Raw genomic sequence first — 15,018 nt, 5'->3', positions numbered from 1 at the left:
TAGTTCTGGGTCCGATTGCAATGATTTACGTTCAACTAAATTATTGATGTTATTGGTTTCAGCGATTATCTGGAATTACCCAAAGATCAAGGTTTTACTTGAACTAAATATATACGTTTACTCGTAATAATTCTTACATAAATTGTACTCAGTTTCCATCTAAATGAACGATTCTATTAACAATTTTGAAAACTAAAAATATGGAACTTGCATTCTTATTTGTTAATACAACAACTATGATAAACACTAATGTGTATTATTTATGTTAGTTTTGATCTGTATTCATTTGACGCTTTCCGAATGGAATAATACAATTTAAATGCGTCGATATCTTGTTGTTTCCATATTATTGTTTCTCTTCTGGATTTATTTCTCCCAAAGATAAATACAATAATGGGTGGCACTAAAAAGCGCTTATCTTTAATGGGCCGTCAATCTTGCTGCAACCACTTACATTTCGATATCTATATATGTATTAGACGTTAAGTTGATGCGTTTCGTTACAATGATTTAGGTCATCCACCACATCAAACTTTAACAATTTTTAAATAAGAAATTATGGTTCGTTTTGTTTACTTTATAGTTTCAGTTTTAAAAAGTCTATTTAATATATCAATCAACTCGCAGATTCGATGAAAGCTTTACATTTCTGATTTAACAGAGAATTATTATAAAATTACTTACACGAAAATCTAAGCTAATCTAAGTTAAATTCGAAAATTTGTTAATTTCAAATTTGACAGTTATACTACAATAAAATGTTTAAAAATTCCAAACTTTCAAATTACAAAATTCTTAATTTCATGTGTTTACTAAATGAAATTATATACTGATACACTTTTACATAATTTTATTAAAAAAATGGGAGAAAAATACTTCAAAAACCTTGAAATGTTTAAACTTCTTCCTTACAATTGCTGCTAAAAAAATGCGAATGATACAAATAATACATATACAAAAAAAATATAATATAGGCCAACTATTTTTAAGTATACTCGCTAAATATACTGTATACTTGTTGATATCAAATAATGAGAACGAAGAATAAATTTATTGGTTGAACGTGTACAAAAAAAAAGTTGGAATTTCCGTGTCAGCTTCTATATTTTTCTTATTTGAAATTAAATAACGTTTGAATTGGAGCAGTCCCATTAAAAATAAATCGCATTTTTTTTATACGAAAAACTTGTCCAGAAATAGACAACTTCGAAGCGTTGATAATTCTTTACTTATTTACATTAAACAAAACTATTTTAATATATAGTAATAGTTCGTATTTGTTGTTTTTACTATTAAATTATAGTGGACAAAATTTGACAAAATTGTGATTTCATTTTTTTTTTGTTCATTGGAATCCGGATCACTAGATTACATACAGAAATAGTTCATATTTGTTATATTTACCATTAAATTACAAAAAAAACTATAGAAATAATTCATATTTGTTATTTTTATCATTAAATTACAAAAAAATAACTATAGTAGACAAAAGTTGACAAAGTTGTGATTTCATTTTTTTTTCTACATTGGAATCCGGATCACTAGATTACATACAGAAATAGTTCATATTTGTTATATTTACCATTAAATTACAAAAAAAACTATAGAAATAGTTCATATTTGTTATTTTTGCCATTAAATTTCAAAAAAAAAACTCTAGTGGATAAAAGTTGACAAAATTGTGATTTCATTTTTTTTTGTAAATTGTAATCCGAATCATTAGATTACGAAATCAAACGAAATGCGTATTTCAAGTGGAAGTTTCTCGCGTGAAGTCGAACGAAATGTCAACAAGGATAAGTCAATCGAATTGTGCACCTGTTTTCGTTTTCGGCGCGAGGAGTTTCTTTCTTTATTATTATTACAGTTCCTGCTATGTTGATCTCCGCAATTGACCATGCAGGCTAAATTTATATAAGACCGCGATGCGAGACGGATTTATTGGGTCTCCGCATTAGTAGAAAAGAGAGCAAAGACAACAAGAACAAGAAAAAAAAATATATAGTGGAGACATTCTAGACACGTGCTCTCAATTAAGAACTTATAAAAATAGAGCTTGAGGGAACGTTCAGAATATCCTATAATGTGTGTGTGTATATAATCTTTTTTTTCTCTCTCAGTTTTTATACTTTACTTCTCTCGCAGCTAAAGCGAACCTTGAACCTGGTCCCAATAATTAATTATAGTCGATATGTATTTTCGTAAAGAGAACTAAAAAAAAATTGTTTCGCAAACTTAAATAGAAATCCACTCGGAAAACGTTGGAATCCCGTGGAAATCGGTGGCTTCGATCTTAGATAATAGAGGCTAAATTTAGTTACTCAACTGTCTTCTTCTCGTCGTAGCTTTTTTTTTTCGTTGGAAATGTTTAGGTTCAGGTTTATGAGAGCATAGCATTATTGGATGGACTTAGTTACGAAAATAGCCTAGCCTACTCTCTAAGAGAAAACAAACGATAATTTAAATCGTTTGTTTTCTTAATCATAGAATAACAAATAAATGAAAATCAAATATTTAATTTTTGTATTTGTTTTTAATTTCTATAATGTCTACTATAAAAAAAAGATCTAGTAAGTCTTGTAATAACACTGTAACACCTCTAAACAAAATAAAAGAATTTAAAATTGAAGTCTTGAAAAACAAATTTTCCAATCAAGTCTGATTTTCTACACTTAACTTTCCTTAGTTAATTCAAAGGTTTTTCCATTAGAATTGATAATTTATAAGACAAACTTTTCTTATAGAATGATACATAGTTTATGATAGATAAATCATAAAAACGCTAATTAAATCCTTACATTCAAGATAACATTAAATGTTAAGACCAAGTACATTTCCTTGAGGTACTCCTTGAGATCCAAATTTATTTATTTATTTTTTGAGACAAAGTAGAAATATTTTACTCGTTAGTCTCAATTCAATGAATGTATATCGTTTATTAATAAGAGTATTTACTTAACTATACATTATTTACACAATTTCCTGTTTTTCTTGGAAATAAGTAAACGTTCTGAACGAATTATCACAATTTAACAAACAAAATAATTGCATTTTTTTGTTATATTTATAAATCATAAAAGTGTAAATCGAATCTTGGAAACTTGGAATGGTCTAAAGCTTTCACTAAAAAACAATTGTAACTAATAAAATATTTGATTGAATAATTTTGCGATATAACAGTATTGAAGTTTAAGCATATTCGATTTGTATCATCATTGACCATTTCCTAAGTTATTTGTAAGTTCGTAAGTGTGTATCAAGAAAACACTATAAAAATGTAATTTATAGTTTAAAATATAACATATAAATGTTAAAACTCATTTTGATAAATTAAATATTTACTAATGTTTTTTGCAGTAGATTAATTTTTAGTTATTTCAAACTATTGTTCATCTGTACAAATTTATGTTAGAGCATATTTCAAGTCGATCGTGGCTTCATGTAAACTAGACTAGAAACATTCGCGAGCTTCGTTGCAGGATGATGAGAGAACAACAAAAAAAAAGCTTCAGCTGAGGAATGTCGTGCATGTATAAAATCGCATTTCGTGGGGTCAATGCAACTTGTGAAGAATCTAGCAAAAGCTTTTACAGAGTGCGAAATCTGATATAAAGAAACGCGCTTAATGAGGAGGAGCAGAAAAAGTAATTACTTTTTTATTCCTGCGGTCTCGGCAATTTCCCGAGTAACACCAGGAAGGTCAAGAGCTTGTATCATCCTTTTGATTTCACCTCGATCCTGCTGTAATTCAAGGAACGCCTTCATGTTTCTTCCACCGGATTGAATTATTGTCGCATGTGTGCAGACGATCCCGAGATTTATATGCATTGTTTCATATCCAGATTTACATGCATTTGTTGTTCGCCCGATGTTTTGCACGCAACGCTGCCTCTCCATAAGCTACATATCCAGTTTCGAATACTATTTCTATCTGCAGAGCGCGCGGCCAGAGGAATTTGTGGCCACCGATTACATCAGAATGCTGCGCTCTCGTACAAAACGTACACCAAACGTAGAGACCAACAGCAATAATTAAAATTTGCAGTTCGATTGATACGTTTACCTCGTTCAGTCCTGTCCTAATCCTGCTACTGCTGTCTCCTCCGTTGGTTTCCGGTGGTGTCTTTGCTCTCCAAGTGCACGGCTGCACGGATGTAGGTCACAGAGACGAAACCCAAACGGCGCGTTATGTACGTACACTCATGCATGTGTGTATGTATGTACGAAGCCATAAATATATATAAATTGTGTATATATCGGGGAGTCATTGACAGTTAATTTAAATATAGTTTTGTTCCAGTGCTCCCGCTCGAATTTCGGAGCAACGCCCTGACAGACTTGGCACACGGCGGCCTCTCCCCGACACCCGTCCTCCCGACCCGACACATTATTGTTACTTACATAATTTATGTTTATTTTTAAAGGCGACAATAAAGGCACAACCGAAATACACCGCGAAGAGAAACCTCACCGAAACACACACACATCTTCACAGTTCTCTCAAACACGCACCCACACTGTTTTCAGTCATCATTCTGAAAACTTCATCTCATTGCATCACATTATTGCGCAATATTTACAAATAAAATATTAATCAAATCAATTTATATTGAATAACTCGAATAGTCCCACGTCGTTAGTATATATTGGTTTATCAATCACCTAATCACAATTATTCAAAAAATCTGTACCAAAAACTAAATAGCTCACACTTTTTTCAGTTATTATTCTGAAAGCGAAGACTTGATATCTCTTTATATCACATCGTTACGCAATGTTTACTGAAGACTTGATCTCGAGCATCAAATCAATAAGCAAAATTTGCAGATAAAAATTAACCAAATTGAATAACTCGAATAGTCCCACATCGTTATGTTGGTTTATAGTATTTGTAATGCATATAAAGATAAGACGAAGACTTTTAAAAAAATGATTTTTTGAGATTTCCATTGATGATGTATAAAAGAAATATGTTTAACGACCATTTAAAAATATTTACATCGCGTTTAATTGTTAATAAGTCGCGAAATGACAGCTGTCAGCGCATGGTGACAAAACGTCAAAAAAAAAATTGTAAACAAAAGGTTGAGAAACAATGAGTTATATTATTTGTAATACATATAAACATGAGACTTAATTCTAAAATAAATCTTGAGATTTTTTTTCATCTTCAGCAAACGAGACTTTTAGTGTTTAGAATTCCATGGAGAAAAATATGTTTAACGACAATTTAAATATATTTACAATAAGAAAACTTCTTTGAATGCGGTCATAAGTGGTCGCAACATCCTTTAAAAAAAATATCTAATAATATTTCTTCAAGTATAAACAAAGTATGGATAATGCTTCAAAAATAAAATAAAATCACTGTTGAATAACATGTGATTCATATTTCCAATAAAAATATATAATAATAATTAGTTAATTTGCGTCATTTTAAAGTAAATGAGAAAAATTAGTTTAGTGTTTTCATAAATAGAAAAACATAATTTATTTATTCTTAATTAGTATATATTGGCTACACCAATAACATTTGTCAATCTTTAAAAACAAATACTGATTGTTTTTAATTAAGCAAATTTAAAGTATTTGAAAATAATTTAATATTGAACTATTACTTATTAATGCGTAAATACTATTCATAATACTATTTATAGTCATTACGAACTTTCGAAGAACAATAACACAAAAACGTTGTGATATTATATTATAGCATTTGCATTCAATAACTTATTGTTATATCATCATTCGTAATCGAATTTAGTACTGTGATCTATCAAAACTATGTTTCAAATACGTATTGTATTCTAAGCATTGATATGCATATGTATTGCATGAATAAATTACGACAGTTGAACAGCAAAATGACAGCTGTCACACTCTGTGTCAAAGCGTAGAACTGTCAGGAAATTAAGCCGCAGAAGAAACAATACTTTCCTAACAAAAAATGATTAACATTTTCTTCACGTTTCATTACAAATTATTGATCTAACGTTTAATCGTTAATGACATTTCTGAAAGCCGTCGAATTATGATATAATCTCTACTCAATCCAACGTTTCTCAGCGAATGTGAATGAAAAGTTGTTATTGTTGTTGTTCCCTTTTTCTTGTAATTAATAAATCGCTCGTACATAAATACAGACAAAGAGAAAGAGAGATATGTAAGATTGTATTACAGTTTAATTAAAAGTAATAGCGCGCGTTGCATAAGCTCTTCTCGTATGCAACAACAATGGACTTGGTAGGCATGCAATTAAGACATTTTGTTGTTATTATGCATTCCATTCCATTGTCTTCCTGCATTTAAATTGATTTTACACGAATCAAAGGAAAACGAAAGGGGAACTTTCAACAGCGAAAAGACTTTCAACAACAAACAAACAAACAATCATCTTCATAACTTTATCAATTCTATTATTATTATTAACATGCTGAAACACCTGATGATGATAATAATACATGGAATTACGTAAAGTAGGTACCAGTAGGTCCGGTATTTCGAACCTTCCGTCAACCTTAAACCGAAGGTTACGCAGCAATCGTTCACGATAAATAATTCATGCGAAGATCTCTCCTTCGGTTTATTGTAATTTCATTTTAGCTCATTAATTCAGTCATATTTGTTTGTTCTTTTTATATTAATACAATTGCTCCTGAATCATTGCGCAGAATATCATTATATCATATATATAATATTAATTTGAAACATTGTATAGGTGCGTCCACACTTATTTAAGTTCGTACAAATTGATGCAACTGCAGTTGTTAATTTATTTTGATTATTAACGAAAGCGCTATAATTTAATTAAAAATGTTGGATGAGTTACGAAATAGTTGGTGAAAGAAGGAAACTTTTTTTATTTTTGTATTATACTTACGTTGGTGCGGCAGGAATTTTCTCTCGAACAGCGGCGCCACCTGTTGAGTCTTCGAGCTACCAGGCTTGACAACGGTGGACGTCTTACCGGATGAGGGTTTCTTGTTCTGGGCGCAATGGTACATCTGGATGTTGTCATGAACTTTGGCCACCGGTACCGGCGGTTGGACGTTGGTAGTTTCCAACGCCAGAAGAGGGTCAAAGTTGGGGCTGAAGAAATCCAAACGTTCATCGTATTCGGTGCCGGCCGGCTCGTCACCACGTGCTTCGTCCGCCATCTTCGAAGCCACTCTGACAGCGCACGCCATCTACCGTTTACATTGCGAATCTCGCGTAGCGTCCTCTGCGAATTTGAAATATCCTTTTTTTAAACTCAATTACTATCAATATTATTAGTTCCGAGCGGTTTAACGACAAAGGTTTAGGATGCGTGAAAGCTACATGTGTGTGTATATATAACGACGTGTAGTAGACATGTTCTAAAAATGTTACATAGATCAAAATAAAAATTGCGCGTATGAGGTAAAAATATAAAAAGAAGAGATATATAGACAGCAGTGATTTGAGCGAGCGACGAGGCCTGGTTTTACGATCCAGTGGGCCGCGCCAGATAGAAGGAAATAACTTATCGATCGGTAATTAGCGTAAAAACATTGCTAATTAGCGCGAATTGAATTATGCAAATTGTCCTTCTCCCTTTCGCTGCCGCTGCAGATCTTTCTCTCACTGCCTGCACTTATATTAATGATAATGCATCGCTTTCACTTTCCTTTAAAAGTGAACAACTGCAGCAGGAGGTCGCGCGCTCCTCTCTTCAGAGTGAAAGTCCATCTGGATAAATCTTTGCTTGAAAGAAGACACTCTCTAGCAAAAGAGACCTATCATCATCCAAAGGTCCTGCGAATCTGGATCCAATGTTTTGTATTTTTATTATTATTATATTACGCACGATAATCGGATAATATCCCTCCATGGGAAATAGAAAGTGGTGATTTCGCGCGGTGGTTGTGACGAGAAAGTGCGACGCACGCGCACTTTCACCCTCTCTTGCGTGTGTTGCGTAAGAGCGGACGGTAATTGGCCGGTGGTGGACGTCGCTTCCGCTTCCGGTTTTCCTGCTCCTCCTCCAGCACGGATTTCTCACCAATCACTGTTTTCTTTCTGTTGCAGCCACCTGAAAAACGGCAGCGTTCATGTGTTGGATAAAGTTCGACATCCACAGAGAAATATCGAGGTAAATAAAGTGTACCATCGATCTTCTAACAGTTTCCATGCAAATGCATTTCAGATAAATTATAAACAACATCAAATCTATGACATTTTCTTTTTACAAATAATAGCTAAAAACGTATTTTATTGATTTTAATTATATAAATCTTTTATAATTAATAATAACTTTAATAAATTGTATATTTAATTACGCTGAAACATATATCCAAAATTTAAGTTTGTGAATTATGTAAATCTACCAAATAGAGTTAGGTTCTCAATGACAGTTAACAAATGTATTGATTCTCTTTCTGTCAATTACATAAATCTACCAATTAAGGTTAGGTTTCCAATAATAATTAACAATTTCATAGACTATTGATATTACAGTTGTCAATTACAAAATTCTACCAACATTGTATAGGTGCGTCCACACCATATATCCAAAATTTGTATTTACATTACGTTTGTGAATTACGTAAATCTACCAATTATAGTTAGGTTATCAATGACAGTTAACGAATGTATTGATTCTCTATCTGTCAATTACATAAATCTATCAATTAAGGTTAGGTTTCCAATGATAATTAACTATTTCATAGACTCTATTGATATTACAGTTGTCAATTACAAAAATCTACCAACATTGTATAGGTGCATCCACACCATATATCCAAAATTTGTATTTACCTTACGTTTGTGAATTACGTAAATCTACCAATTAGAGTTAGGTTATCAATGACAGTTAACAATTGATTCTCTATCTGTCAATTACATAAATCTATCAATTAAGGTTAGGTTCCCAATGACAATTAACAATTGCATAACTCTATTGACATTACAGTTGTCAATTACAAAAATCTACCAAATAAGGTAAGATTCTCAATGACAGTTACCATTATTTATTGACACTACATCTGTCAATTATAGAAATCTACCAATTAAGGTTAGGTATTGACATCTGTCATTGACATAATTCTACCAGTTAAGGTTAAGTTTCCAATAACCACAAATCTAATGATGACATCTGACATCAAATGTAAAAACCCAACTAATATTTTGAAAAATTATGTTCAATTTTATTCAATTATTCTAAGATTGGTTAAATCCAACCAATTACATATAAGTTTTTTTTATAAATGACGTAATAATTTGCAATTTCAACCGAGTCTACGAATCCATCTGCCGTTTGCTTAGTAAATTGCGTTTTTTTTAATTGGAACATTTTACTTCTATGAGTGAGATTAGATCTTAATTGAAAATTATGATGTTGGATAATTCCATTGTGCAAATCCGCCGAAAACTATAATTTTGCATAATCATGGTACAATTGCTCGATGGTAATCTGATATGTATGCCATTCGCCCATGATGATTAATCGTAGTTTTGGAGGTCGAATATATTATTAAAAACATAGAAATGAATTGTTTGAGAAATGCAACTAATTCATTTTGGATTGGATTTAAATTGATGTATATATGAAATAGATTATAAAATTAATCTGTAATTTAGATTGTACTTCAATTAAATATATAATCTAAGATTGCTATTAAATTGTTAGTTACAAAATGTTTAGCTTAATAAGTTCTGATGAAATGAGTTTTAAGAAATAATAAATGAAAATTGTTCAATGGAAATATTTAAGTAGTAAGGAAGTGGGTGTATTTTCGAGTATGCCTTCAATTAGTGAGCATATTCCTCTCGTTTCTTACGCCTTTCTCTAAATAATTGGAAAATAGTTATTAAAGTCTCGTCTCTTCGGATAGTTTGTAGCAATTTTGTCGATGACCTAAGGCTGCTGCTGGCTGCAAAAGCTAGGTGGAGAGAACGCCTTGCCGGCCGTATGCCATCTACTGATTAGATACAGAGGTTGTTTAGAGCAGCGGGCAATTATGGGTTGGATTTAATTAAGCCGTAATCTGAAACTCAATTAGCTCATGGCATCAACATGCGATGGTAGAAAGGCCTCGCGTTCTGCCCGTTCGTTGCATACACTCATAATACACTAATGGTAGATGTTCTTCTGATGGAATTGCTTATCGTTTTCAGGTCACTGCTGAAGAAGTCCTCTCGTTTGCACCGAACTAGTAGTTTTAGTATTGGTAGATAGTGAAAGGTTCGCGAGCCTTCAGGTTCATCGCGTCACTCTCTCTCTCTCTCTTCATTTTTGTACCCCGGAGAAGACCCTCAGCCACAAGGTGGCGGGGACCCACGTCCTGGGGGCGACATCGCCCATGTCGCTGGCGATGCCCTTCATCGACAACGATCTCCTCTGGTGTCCGGATAATGACGGCAAGATGGTCGATCTCTCTTCATGTTTGCAAGTACGGAACACACACATACTCTTCCTCCTCATTCCTCCATGCATGCCACACATTAAACGAACACACGAAACGTGACCGACCGCAACAGCGGAGGACGGCTATTACAGAACAAAAACCCATTACGAGCCGTTGCCGTGATTGGACGAAATTAATTAGCATTTGACTGTTTTGTTTCTTTCACCTAGGACGCAGCTTCCGTAGCGATCGGACAGCAGACGACGGCTACCGGTGGAGGCGGCGGTTCACTCGGTGAACTGTCCCAATCGGATCTGAGCAGTTTGGTGCCTGCCATCCAGGAAGAACAAGGAGGCCACATGCCAGACACCGAAGACATCTTCAAGCATCTAACGGATCCGTCCTTCGAATTAGACAATCTACTTAACGAATTTAACAGTCATGAAATTAAAGTATTTTTTTGAACATTTTATAAAAGTTTTCATCAGATTTCATTACAAAAAAAATGTAATGTTTCAGCAAGAGGAAAACAACAATAACATCCCTAACATGGATCACACTGTCAGCAGTTCCAGTATACAGCAGAAGAACAACACGCAGGTGATGCTGGAGATGAGGTCGACGGCTATCAAGTTCACAATAGCCGCCGCAAATCCGCTTCTCGCTGAAAAGTTAGCCGCCCCCACATCACAGAATAGCGCTCTGTCGACCACGAATAGCGTGACGCAGACGCGACCACAGATGGCACCGCTCACTCCAAAAATTGAAAAAGGTACGTGTCATACAATTGTCCGATGTATGTAGAGTTGCCTACAACACACATTACGCAACATTTATTGTAAACAAAGCTAATTGTAGCTGTTTTTCTACTTATTACAATATACATTCAACATCATTTATCAATATTTTACTGACCGATGGTTCAATCATATCACATAATAACTTCATTTCGTAATATTTATTTTTCAATGCTCTAACGATATGTGTATTGCCTATAAAACCAAAAATAAGTTTTGTATATGTGTTAACAATTATGTATATACTTTGGTATTATGCATTTTCTGATGGAACTATTGTTGTGTAGTATGAATTAATGACAGAGATGTAACGATTTTTCATAAAACAATCTTTACTTTTTATATATTCTTCTTATATTCTTCCTCTTTATATATTGATACATCTTTGTTGACTCTTATACCAGTCAAAATGTTGGTAACATCTTCAAATAGACATATTTGTATACCTAATATTGTTACATATTCTACAGAATTTATTACTACATATCACAAAAAGTAAATACAATTACAACAATTGTTATTCAAGTAACAAAAAGTAGTAAAATTCCTCAAGCTGGTAATTGAACAATTGGCACCACTTAGTAAATGACAGTTCTTATTTTATTAGAACTGTCATTTACTATTATTTTCATAAAAGTGTTCGAAATGTTTCTTTTTCGGTTTCTGTTTGAAGCTTACTCATAATAGCGAGATGGTTTCCAAAGAAGTTCTTTGTGCGTCGTTCTTCTAAAGGTAACAAAAACTTACATAATTCGCATATCAAATAAGTTTTGTTTCTTTTTATTTGATAAAAACAGTTTCTTTGATCCTCATTCACGTATATGAAACTGAATGAACATTTCCGTTTCCGCAAAATATCCAAATCAATATAATCATTCAAATTGGAATAAAATGGCGTACTTCTGGAACAGCTTCTTGTCGATAGATGGCAGTTCGTGTTAGTATTTATACTTTGATTATTAACAGCACGTTGTGTTGCCTAGCACACAAGTACTCAACACTCTTCTTTTTAAATTTGTAAAGTACACAAACCGTTTACCATTAGATAATTTACAATTAAATAATCTTCACAATGTTTTTACTAAATGCTAAAACTATTTCCTATTTTTATATAATACAGTTTTCATATAATTGATTTGTAATGCAATTATAAAATGAATCTTTCAAATATTTCAGTTTGAATATAACAAAAAAATATAGTAATGATCATATGATCTTACATTCCTTTACAATTGTTTTAAATTATTTAATAGCAAATGAAAGTAAATTCTTCAACTCGTGATGGGTTTACTTATGATAATCAGCTGACATTTAACGTTTAATACCCAAACATTGTTGTTTTTATTATTTACATACTTTTCCATTTATTTATTGAAAATTTTATTAAAACCTTAATTTATATAATTATATTGTACAATTAAGATGTTGAGTATCAATTTAAGGTTGGGTTTTTATTTTGTTCTATTCGTTCATTCGACTTCTTTTGTAATTCTAAATCCTCTTTTATATTTCAAATTCTTGAAATAATTTTCAAGTTTAACTCGATTACGAGTTTTTATTTCATCGAAATAGTTTTGTTTGTATAATCTAAATGATATGTGTTTTGATAGACACAAATTAACATTTAATTAAAAAGAAAAATCATAAAACCTTTAAAATATTGGAAATAATATTTCAATTCCAATTAATAGATCAAGTATAAATGATTTATAAGAAATATAATTCAGTTTTACTACAACTTTGTTGTATATTTATTAGTATTAATTGACGTTTAGTAAATCTTGCTTTATATGTAATCTGATGAATGGGCAATCTATTCACTACCTTATAAGCCAAAGAAAACATAGTTATTTCAATACGTTGCATTATTGGAAAGGCTTGGTTTTGATATTGGGTTGTAGCAGTGAATGATAGACAGATTTTTTTGTAAAATTTTTATTTAGAATGTATCGAAATAGGAGACATATTGGTCTAGGTTCTTTTTTTTTATGAGCGTGAAAACATGTGATGTTTCTGTTGGAATAATTAAATCACGCTGTACAAGTGTCGGGGTTGTTATTGGAACCGGATGAAAAATGTTGCACAAACATCGGTCTGAGCGGATTTAATTGCATCCGTTAGCAGGGATACACGTACTTTTTCATCGTTCCATTGGGAAAAGAAGGGTTGTCTGAGGGAGTGTGGGGCCCAATTAGTAGTCTCGAACGATGGGTGGGGTCGTGTAGAGCGACGAGTGTACGATTTCACTACCCCTTTTCGCACGCGGCACGACTTGCTTGCTCTCTCTCGCCCCTTCTCCCAAGGCTGGTGGAGCCTAATTACCTGGATGGAAAGCAATTAAACGCGGGGATGGTTAGCATCGGAATTCTTCGTTTCCAAGAGTTGGAGAGTGTGCTTAGAAGTGTAAGCAGGTCAGGGCTACGAGCGTTGCGTCAGTTTCACTTCTGCATAAGGAAGTCGAGAAAGGGAAATCCTAGTTTTACCATGATTGCTCCCCGATCCCGATTCAACAACAACAACAAAAAAACCAGATAGAGATAAATAGGAATTCTGGGCTTCTTCACACATGGTTTTCGTTAGGCCCATCCATTATGCGGTTTATTAGTTTCGGGGGCGTGGACCGGTTTATATGGGAAATTTCGAAAAAAAAAAAAAAAAAACGAAGCGACCACATTTTCCCTCAACCCCTTGCGTTTTATTTCTCTTTCGAGGCTATTAAATCGCTTCGAAACAAGGTTTTACAGTATTCCTGCATCCCTAAAAAGGGGAAAAACGAGACTTGTTTATAAGATCCGATCGAGAGTGTTATTCTCGTTGCCTTTTTTTATCTCTCTCTCTCTCTCTCTCCTTCTTCTACTCTAAATGCGTGTGAGTGTGTATTATAAGAAAAAAAGGTTAAATTGTTACAAGGCTGAGCAACAATCTTCATTTGGACTTCTTGTTTATCATCGGCGACTTTCTCGCGCATAAAATTTTTATACGTATACCGAAAAAAAAAACGAAGAAAAAAAAACAACTCCTTATGCAATCGCGTTATTTTCGTACGTCGCTTTGCGTGGATGCATCTGCTTTTCGGGCGCGCGTCTTTGCCGAAAGGGCAGGGAAAAAAATCGTTTTGGGAAATCATTAGGCATAAGTAGCTTTTTTTTTTTGGGGGGTGCGTAGTACAACACATGCCCCCAATGGATATTTATGCATCCTCCCGTGGCGAAGGTTAAAAAAGCGGTTTGTCGAACATTTCCTCTCGGAAGCACTTAGAAAAAATCACAAACGGGACGTGACATAATCGGGGGCCGCGACTTTTCGCCCACGAACACGTGTATCTTGTAGCGCAGAGTTATGGGGTGCTAAGCACCTCCGACCCCGCAAATAAACATACGGGGAAGAAGGAGGTGGAGGAGGAGAAGGAGGAGGAAAGAAAAAACAACGGTGGCAACGGCGGCGGTGTCGACCTGCTTTCGGGACCCAACCCAAAAATCGTAAAAAATAATCGTATTCTTTGCTTGCTTGTAGCTTTTACTTTCAATTTAGCCAATCTGAACGTTGAACTTAAAGTGGATTTATCATTGCGATACAGGTAATTTGACATGTATCGATTTCTGTTCATGAGATTGTTAACAAAGAAGTTTTAGTCTATAAATTTATTTTAATTTAACTACTATTTCTCAGTCTTTTTACAGCTACATTCAAAATATTAGCTTGTAATTTGTCATATAATCATATTTTTTGACTTAAGATGACAGCTATCATTGGGACACTTTGACTTAAAATCACAGCTGTCATTTCGCGATCCATAGGTAGTCTATTATGTTAACAAACATATAATTACTTGTATCTTCTATTAAGAAGTGTTT

At 33.3% G+C, this 15,018-nt stretch overlaps 2 protein-coding genes across 3 annotated transcripts in view; one reads left to right on the top strand and one right to left on the bottom strand.

Moving 5' to 3' along the window:
* Window positions 1-7,163, bottom strand: part of LOC108556991 (U7 snRNA-associated Sm-like protein LSm11) — a 19,451-nt gene extending 12,288 nt beyond the window's left edge. The window contains exon 1 of the mRNA XM_017913353.1: window positions 6,881-7,163. Within this exon, the coding sequence (XP_017768842.1) occupies window positions 6,881-7,157 (277 nt within the window). The 5' untranslated portion in view covers window positions 7,158-7,163. The remainder of the gene's footprint in view (window positions 1-6,880) is intronic.
* LOC108556992 (ecdysone-induced protein 74EF-like) overlaps window positions 1-11,190 on the top strand; it is a 74,221-nt gene extending 63,031 nt beyond the window's left edge. For both annotated transcript variants that reach the window (XM_017913355.1, XM_017913354.1), the window contains 4 exons: window positions 8,050-8,113; window positions 10,138-10,412; window positions 10,598-10,819; window positions 10,887-11,190. In XM_017913355.1, coding sequence (XP_017768844.1) covers window positions 10,323-10,412; window positions 10,598-10,819; window positions 10,887-11,171 — 597 coding nt within the window. In that variant the 5' untranslated portion in view covers window positions 8,050-8,113; window positions 10,138-10,322 and the 3' untranslated portion in view covers window positions 11,172-11,190. The remainder of the gene's footprint in view (window positions 1-8,049; window positions 8,114-10,137; window positions 10,413-10,597; window positions 10,820-10,886) is intronic.
* The last annotated feature ends 3,828 nt before the right edge of the window (window positions 11,191-15,018 follow it).

This window comes from Nicrophorus vespilloides, unplaced genomic scaffold, assembly GCF_001412225.1.
Source record: "Nicrophorus vespilloides isolate i.1.1-1 unplaced genomic scaffold, Nicve_v1.0, whole genome shotgun sequence".
Lineage (NCBI taxonomy): Eukaryota > Metazoa > Arthropoda > Insecta > Coleoptera > Silphidae > Nicrophorus > Nicrophorus vespilloides.
The sequence above is the reverse complement of the archived record's forward strand: the minus strand, read 5'-3'. Positions and strand labels throughout refer to the sequence as shown.